The sequence below is a fragment of the Amaranthus tricolor genome, chromosome 2 (assembly GCF_026212465.1).
Source record: "Amaranthus tricolor cultivar Red isolate AtriRed21 chromosome 2, ASM2621246v1, whole genome shotgun sequence".
In the NCBI taxonomy this organism is placed as follows: domain Eukaryota; kingdom Viridiplantae; phylum Streptophyta; class Magnoliopsida; order Caryophyllales; family Amaranthaceae; genus Amaranthus; species Amaranthus tricolor.
The window spans coordinates 10,283,245-10,292,160 of NC_080048.1; the positions used below are offsets into that span (position 1 = coordinate 10,283,245).

General features: G+C 31.3%; 1 protein-coding gene and 1 long non-coding RNA gene across 2 annotated transcripts; both read left to right on the forward strand.

The window, feature by feature from the left end:
- Window positions 1-293: 293 nt before the first annotated feature.
- On the forward strand, window positions 294-4,471 carry LOC130805321 (uncharacterized). Its single transcript, XR_009040196.1, has 3 exons — window positions 294-432; window positions 979-1,020; window positions 3,129-4,471. It is a non-coding gene; the product is annotated as an uncharacterized LOC130805321 (long non-coding RNA).
- A 366-nt stretch (window positions 4,472-4,837) lies between these two features.
- On the forward strand, window positions 4,838-8,337 carry LOC130805495 (uncharacterized mitochondrial protein AtMg00810-like). The gene is made up of 5 exons (XM_057670270.1): window positions 4,838-4,930; window positions 6,568-6,838; window positions 7,690-7,834; window positions 7,913-8,117; window positions 8,212-8,337. Exons 1-5 carry the CDS (start codon window positions 4,838-4,840, stop codon window positions 8,335-8,337), a joined length of 840 nt encoding a protein of 279 aa, XP_057526253.1.
- Window positions 8,338-8,916: the final 579 nt, after the last annotated feature.

Consider the following 8,916-nt stretch of genomic DNA (forward strand, 5'->3'; position numbering starts at 1 on the left):
TTAAGAAGTAAACCCAACTCATACAAGTACAATCATCCACAAAAAAAACATAGTAAGAAAAACCATGCGTATTAAACTCAGAAGCAGGACCCTAAATATCAGAATGTATCAAAACAAATGGTTTAGTACTATGAGTCAAACTAGGAAGATAGGTTTGTTTATGACTTTTTGCTAGTAAACAAGCTTCGGAATCTAGGGGTATATTACAATTATTGAGGGATGGAAAAAGACGTTTTATAAACCTGATGAGTGGGGATGAAGATGGAGATGGTAATTAAATACCCGCCCCGCCCCGTTTGCATTCCTATCTATAACCCATTTCATTTTCCAGTTAGGGCAGTTACCATTTCACGAAAACCCTCTTCGCCGCGTCCTTCTCTAATTCTCTCTCTAACCTTAACCCTTTCTTCTTCAAATCTCTTCATCTTCAAGGTTAGTTTGTTAATTTTCGTTTAATCTCTATTAAGTTTTTCGATTTGTTTTGATTATCTTTTTTTTTTTTTTTCTGTTTTTTATGTTTGGTTAACTGATCTCATTCTAGTTAGGGTTATTGATTTTTGTTATTTTTAATCTCTATTATATTTGTGTTAGGTTTTTTTGTTTTGTTTTTGTTTTTGTTTTTTTTTTTTAATCTCTGTTTTTTATAACCCTAAATATATGTTATAACCCTAAATAGTAGTTTTGTTTTTCCTGTATTTGTAAGTTTTTTTCAGAAAAAAAAGCTCTTTTAATGGCGACGATGGACCCCGATGGCGGTGATGTAGTTCATGCATCAAGGCCTCAAAAAAAATTGAAATCAATTCCTTGATACGTCACTGTTTGTTCATTTGTTATGTTTTTAATTAATTCCGATCCATAATTCGTTTACCATCTGTGCCGCATAAAGGCCCCAAACCTGGATTATCCTTAATTTTATTGACTTGAATTTTTAATCATAGTAATATAATTCACTTGGTTTTTTGTTTGTTTTTTCTCCAGCCTGGATTATCCTGGAGATCATTACCTTGATCGTGATCAATTGTATGTGTGTAATCTTTGCTTAATTTTAATATTTGATTTAATTTGTGTTGTTTTGTTTTATTTTTTGAACCCGATTTTATTTATTTCGTTACCCCTTCAGTGGGTATTTTTCTTTGTTTTGCTTTGTTTAGCCCTGGATATCTCGAAGGCCCTCCCAGGAGGGTGGCTACTCTTGCTAATTTGAATTTCTATAAGCCTCTTGCCGAAAAGGCGCTAACCTACTACAATTCTAAAGAGTTCAGTTTTGAATACTAAAGTCCACTTCATCGTTTTTTATTTGATTGTATCCACTTTTTATTTTCCCTATTGTTTGTTTAGTGTCATACTGTCTTGGGCATTATCTGTTGATTATTTTTTTTCTCTTATATAGCTGATCGATTGTTTTGTATTCCTTTTGTAGATTCACTTATAAAGTTCTTTATATGCAGTTGTTTTAAAGTTTTTTTTTTTTTTTTGCATTGCTTACAATCTTTACCTCTTTGCTTGTGTCTCTTCTTTTGAAGTTCCCACTGCTCCCCATTAGAAGTTGAATTAGTTTGGGGGGTTGACTCAGGTATCGGTATCGACATACTCGGAAAACTGTGCGTTTACTAGCATCGGACCCGTCTCAATATGCAATTTTTATACCTAAAATGAAGTGTCCAATGTCCTAGTATCAAGGATTGGATATGGGTACGTGAACCAAAATGAAGAGTCGGAGTAACAAACTGATTGATTAGGCATATGTGTGTTGAAGATATGCTATAGCATCTATTTTTATTTTACCTTGCATAACATGACCACCCTTTTCTTTTATTTTATATCTCATTGTTGAACTATTTTATGTACTTCATATTAACTCAAATATTAATGCCATAGATGTGAGTCAATTACAATGACGAGTCTTTACAAATTTTGCTACGACCAATCTTGTGGGAGTTGTGAAAGAAGTACTGATAATTCTGAATAGGGCGTGTGAGCTATTACGAGTCTTAAGTGTTTGATTTGATATGTTGTACTTTTGTGAAATATTTCCAATGGACTTATTGATACCCTAGGAGAGTGAGATGTAAGGATCATGGGCTATTTGAATTGATTGAAATTCTGCATGGACATTTGAGGTGTAAGGATCCTTACCTCATGCATTTCTTCCCCTTCCTCCCATGAAACCCACCCTAAAAAACATTGTACCAATTTGAACTACTAATTCTACTCCAAACACAGTTGTGCAACTTTATCATAATATTTGAGATGTTTGTTGCAGTGCACAAATTTGTTGCAGATGATTCCAAGCTGTTTTATTTCTTTGCTAAACTTCAAGATGGTCCGTATCCTAATTATCATGATTCCAACCTTGTCAAATTAATACCATGGAATGTTTCGTGTCAAATTGCTCATGCATTATTGTGGTTAATATATAAAGTACTTATTACATCAAGTATACCTTGTCATCAATTCAGATAAGGACATGTTACCATCATCGAGTTTGATGCTATATTATGTAGTATTATCAACAAAACTCTTTCTTTTATTCTTCAGAATAGTAAGAGAAATTAATTCAGATTTGAAATTATGTACGCTCTAATTTTTTTAAAAACAAATCAATAAGTAATTTGGGAAAACAGGATTACTGATTTTGTAAAATGGTACTCCCTCTTCTAAACCTCATTTACCATTTTGGATTGTACAAGAATATAAGCAACTATGCATTGCGGAACTTTATCGGTATTATTTAAAAAATTAAATACTTCTATTAGGTTTTTATTTGCCTTTCATCTTCAATTTTTTTCCTCTTAAAAGACTAATACAAATATTAGGGTACTATACTTCAATGTATTTTGGAACTTAATCAGTATTTATGGATGGTTGTTCATTGCTTATCTTATCTCATATGGCAAAGGATATTCTTGTTCATTGCCTATCATACTTTTTGATTTAGTGACTTACTGTCGCTATTATTATGTGAGAATTGAGGACTTGTGTTGTTGATTTTGTTCTCTTACCCTCTTACATATATCATTTGAAAGATAGAAAAAAAATATAAATAAAATTCTATTTTCGAACTTTTTCACCAAGTCATTGTATCCAAACAAGTTGTCAAACAATAATGTATGTATCATGTACTGCAGATTATTCGCAGAGTATTGCTAGCAGAGCTTGGGGTTACAAGGTTGTTTATCCGCAAGGTTATTTCTTGAGATTTTGAGCATGTCAAGATTAAAACCAAATTTGTAATCTTAATGATCATAACGGTCAAATTCTACTACTTTTTTAACTGCTTATGAGACATGTTCTTGCACATCACTATGTAGGGAACTGAATGTAGTTTTTATTCTCTTAATTTTACCGTTTTTCTGGGTTGTTTGAGTTGTAGATTACCTTTTGATTTTCTCATCTAGTTTTTTTTATCATCGTTGATTTTTAGTTTCATATTATCTAATTTTATTTAGTTTTGAGTTATTGAGCTATAATTGTACAAAATTATCCTCTATATTTTACGTGGAAGCGTGAAACTTGCTCTTTCTAATTGAAATCTGTAGGGAGTTTGTTCTTGGTGGTTTATTTAGGAGGAAGCGAAATGGAAGGAAAGCTATTTCGGAGGGAATGGAAGAGAAATGGATGGAGATGAGTGTTTTTCCTCCGGATCTTTCTGCCTTCGAAGGGATTACATCCTCTAAATATAGAACATTTGTAAGCAAGGAATATTGTTCATGATGAACAATACTTTGTACATGTCAGCAAGTGCCTTTCCTTTATCTTCTTCTCGCATTCTCATCTTTCCATTTCTTCTTGACCATTTCTCGCCAGTCGCCATACTTGCCATTTTGTATAAGCGGGTCCCATTCTCGCCATTCTTGACATTCTTTAACTCAGGTAAAGATGAAATGGTGTGCTTAGTCATTCTCACCATTCTCTGTCAGCAGGTGCCAGTCTCACCTTTGGTAAGAGCTGCAGTCCTTCCATCTATCACTTGGCCAAGGCCTCAAGAAAAATTGAAATCAATTCCTTGGTACGTCACTGTTTGTTCATTTGTTATGTTTTTAATCAATTATCTAGCCAAAATAGGCTCAACAAATGTGCAAGAACTTGTTAAGCTCTTTCTGTAGACGGTCTTTGCTTAAGCTTTTTCATTAAGGCTGTTGTGAATCAAGGGAACTTGTTACTCGTCCCATGTTGATTGTCATCATCGATATTTTTGTGAGAGATTTTAATTTCAATTGTGGCAATCATTCTGGGACATAGGAGTAGTTTGTTGACCAAATATGCAGGAACTAGGAACCGGGTTTTTTTGAGTAGCCAACAATGCATAAAATAAATTTAATTCTTTTAAAAATTAAAATGAAAACTTTAACTTTGGTTCGGACCCATACACTTTTTTAGAAATTAAAATTTTCCTAAACTTATTTTGGGAATTCTTTAAAAAAATTAAGGAAAAAATTATCTATAATAATTCAACTTTTTTATGATTTTCTTGTAATTATCCAACCTATTGATTAATTATGAACAATCCCAATTTTAGGGGTTTTTGTCTTGAGTAACCCGATGACTTGCTATAGTATGCAATTCACAAAAATAGTAAACTAAAAATTAATTTAATATTAGAAAATTTTCAAAAATTTACATACAAAATAATCTGAATAATAAAAAAATCATAAAATTTTTAAAATATTTTTTTAACATTTTTTTGATATTTTATTTTAATTTATATTTTTATAATTTAAAATAATTAATTATAACTATGGTGAGATGGTCTTCTACAAATTTAATGCGAAAAATAATGGTGGTATCAATTTAAATCAATATTTAATTAGTAGTCAATTTTGTAATAATTATATGAATGAATATTGTTTGTTGCAGATATAGATTAATTAGATTTATGAATCCCTTTACAAGTAGGTTACGTTGCTGTGCAACTGTGCGAGGCCACGATGTAATTAAAGCTTGTAGGAGTACTAAATACCTTAATTGCTATAAAAATTTGAAAAGAATAAGAAAATTAATATAAATATAAAAAATTCAAAAAATAATCAACTTTTAAACTTATTTTTCAAAATAAAAACTTTTTTTCTGGAGCACAGGTTTGGGGTTAGAAGCTTGGTAAAATAAGTCAAGGACTTTGTTCACTTTTAGTAACAACGAACAAAGATTTTTATCAAGCATTTTTGTTCGCTGTTATTAATAACGAACAATTACAAGGGTAATTATGTGCACTTTCTTGTTTCAATTATAATTGTTATTTTCTTGGGCCATGTCAATTTCACAAGGCTTTTTTTTAGAATTTTAATTATTAGATTTCTTATTTTATTTTCTAAAAATTTGGGAAAGTTGATAATTATGGGATTAGAGGTGATTTTATTTAATTATATAAAGTGACTTAATGTTAATTTTAATTCTCTCCAAAAGAATGTTATTTTAATTAAATAACTAAAATTAACTTTTCTAATCTATTTCCTAACAATTTGGAAAAGTTGATAATCATGAGATTAATGGTGATTTTATTTAATTATAGAAAGTTTTAATAATTGAAAGTCTAAAAATAAGCCTTATAAAATTGACATGGCCCAAGAAAATAACAATAAAAATTGAAACAAGCAAGTGTGCCTAATTATCTTTGTAATTGTTCGCTGTTAATAATAGCTAGAGCTGTTCAAAACAAACCCGACCCGAAAATCCGACCCAGAATCGAAAATTATCCGACCCGAAAAAATGTAAGTTTTTTAGGTTTACCGAACCGCAATTACCCGAACCGATACTTCACTCGAACCGTTTGATAACCGAAAAGGGCAAAATCGAACTCGAACTGCAACCGAATTTTATAACCGACATATAAACCTTAACCGATGTTACCCGAACTGAACAATAATCGACCCGAGTCAAATCCGACCCGAATTATGCACGTAACCGAATGTAACCTGACTAAAACCGATTAAGATCGAACTGTTTTTAACCCGAACTGATACAAACCCGATCGATTATTAATCGAACTGTTTTTAACCCGAACTGATACAAACCCGAACCGATTGTAAATCGAACTGTTATAAATCCGAATCAAATTTTCACCTAATTTTAGCAAATTAAGTCCAATTTCAGTTTTCTAATAATACGGAAAAAGGAAGAACACAAGTTCTATACAGAAGAGATTGCATACAGAATATATATATATATATATATATATATATATATATATATATATATATATATATATATATATATATATATATATACATATATATATATATATATATATATATATATATATATATATATACATATATATATATATATATATATACATATACATATATATATATATATATCTATATATATATATATATATATATATATATATATATATATATATATATATATATATATATATATATATATATATATCCTAAATATTAAAAATATCTTAATTTTCTAAAACATAATATTCTGAAATAATATCTTTATTTTATTCTACTTACTATTTTCCTACATTTGCTATGAAGGATTTGGGTTTACTTCATTATTTTTTGGGCATTGTTGCCTATAACTTGGAAACCTGAAAGCTTATTTTTGTCTCAGCATACTTATGGCAGAGATATAATTGAACAAGTTGGTATGTCATTCTGCAAATCCACATCCACTCCTGTTGATACTACTAGTAAATTGAGTGCTCATGATAGTCCTCCAGTTGCCGATCCTTCTCTTTTTTGCAGTCTTGCTGGAGCTCTTCAGTATCTCACATTTACCCGTCCTGATATTTCATATGCAATTCAGCAAATATGTCTTCACATGCATGATCCCCAAGAGAGTCACTTGACTGCATTAAAACTAGGGATGGGCATGGGTCTTGGTCCCTAAGGGTCTAGACCCGACCTGACCCTAATTTTAGGGGTTTGGGTCCACCTATTTCTGGACCCTATGGATCAGGGTTGGATATGGGTCTACGACCTTAGGGTCCGAATTCGGGTCGGTCTGGGTCTACATGTTTGAGACCTACATCCGACCCATGGACCCATTTACATTTTTTTTTTAAAAAAATTATATATTAGCTATCATGTGTATTTAATTGTTTGATTTGAAATTTTGTTGTATTTTTCAACATTATGTGATTTTAAACTTTGTCGATTCATGTAATTCAAAATGTGGTCATTGTATCTATACGTTAAAAATTAAAGACTTGATAAATATTTTATTATATGAACTTGAATGTTTGAAAACTTCATATATTTCGCGTAATTAGTATAAAATATTAGAAGATCCTCGTTAGTCAAAAATGTTTAAATAATTTTATGTGAATGGTCGAAAATTGTACTTCATAATATATTTTTAAAAAATTTTCAGAAAAAAATGAAACTGGACCTAGATCCAGACCCTAGACCCATCAGACCTTAAGGGTTTTGGTTCGGGTCCAAAATTTTCAAACCCTACGGATCCGAATCCGGGTCTGGGTCCAATAAAAAAATTAGGGTCTGGATCTGGGTCTTATTACACATATTTATAATATTAAATTTTTGTAAAATTTAAATATTTATAACTCTAAATATAAACGATACGAGAAATATATTAGACTACTTATGCCAGAGATATAGTTGAACGAGCTGGTGTGTCATTCTGCAAATCCACATACACTACTATTGATACTACTAGTAAATTGAGTGCTCATGATAGTCCTCTATTTGTCGATCCTTCTCTTTTTCGCAGTCTTGCTGGAGCTCTTCAGTATCCCACATTTACCCGTCCTGATATTTCATATGCAGTTTAGCATGCATGATCACCAAGAGAAACACTTGACTGCAATGAAAGTTGAAACGCATAATTTGTTATGTTCAGGGGACTTTACAGTTGGGTCTTCATCTTACTGCTTCTTCTGTCTCCTCTTTGATGTGCTATACTGATGCTGATTGGCTGGTTGTCCTGATACCAGACGATCTACGTCGGGCTATTGTGTGTTTCTTGGAGATAACTTAATTTCATGGTTAGCCAAACGCGAGTTTACTTTATCACGTTCTAGTACAGATTCCGAGTATAGAGCAGTTGCAAACGTTGTAGCCGAAACTTATTGGCTACGCAATTCACTCCTAGAGCTTCACTGTCCCATTTCGAAAGCGACTTTAGTCTATTGTGATAATGTTAGTGCAATGTACTTAGCTGGTAACCCTCTTCAACATTAGCGCACTAAACAATAAACATATAGAGATTGATATTCATTTTGTCCGTGAAAAGGTAGCTAAGGGTCATGTTCTCATTCTCCATGTGCCTTCTCGATTTAATATTGCAGACATATTCACCAAGGGTCTTCCACGGATCTTATTTGATGAGTTTCGTTCGGTACAATCTCAGTATCCGTGATCCTCCCGCTTTGATTGAGGGGGTGTATTAAAATATATTTGGAATATATTATTTAAGGTAATAGTATAATTGTAATATATTATTTAGGGTATATAATTTGGTTAATTATGTAATGTTTATATCTTGGGTTTATGTATGGGTTTAGGATTGTTATGTATACATACCAAGAGATTAATGAATAAGAGATCATGGATCATTATTATCCTACATATGTAATGATTAAAAAAAGGTGCGGATAATACCTTATTGGAAAGCTAGAAGTTGTAGTAGCTGGTAGAGCTACCGAACAAAATATTACTATTAGTCTATTACACATTTTTATAATATTAAATAAATAAATAAAGAAATTAAAAGACTTTAACTTGAATGAAAATAGGGAACCATATCTGCAGCTTTCGTATGACGACTGTTTTGTCGAGTCGGAAGTTTGCTTTTTTTTTTTTTGTAGTGAAAGTAGGCGAGAATAATTGTAATTTGTTCGTTCGTTACCTATTATATTACTTTTGCTTAGTTTTGATATTATTGGGCTTCCACAAGTCACTTTGCCGAAATAAAAAATATTTTAGTGGTTAATTTTAC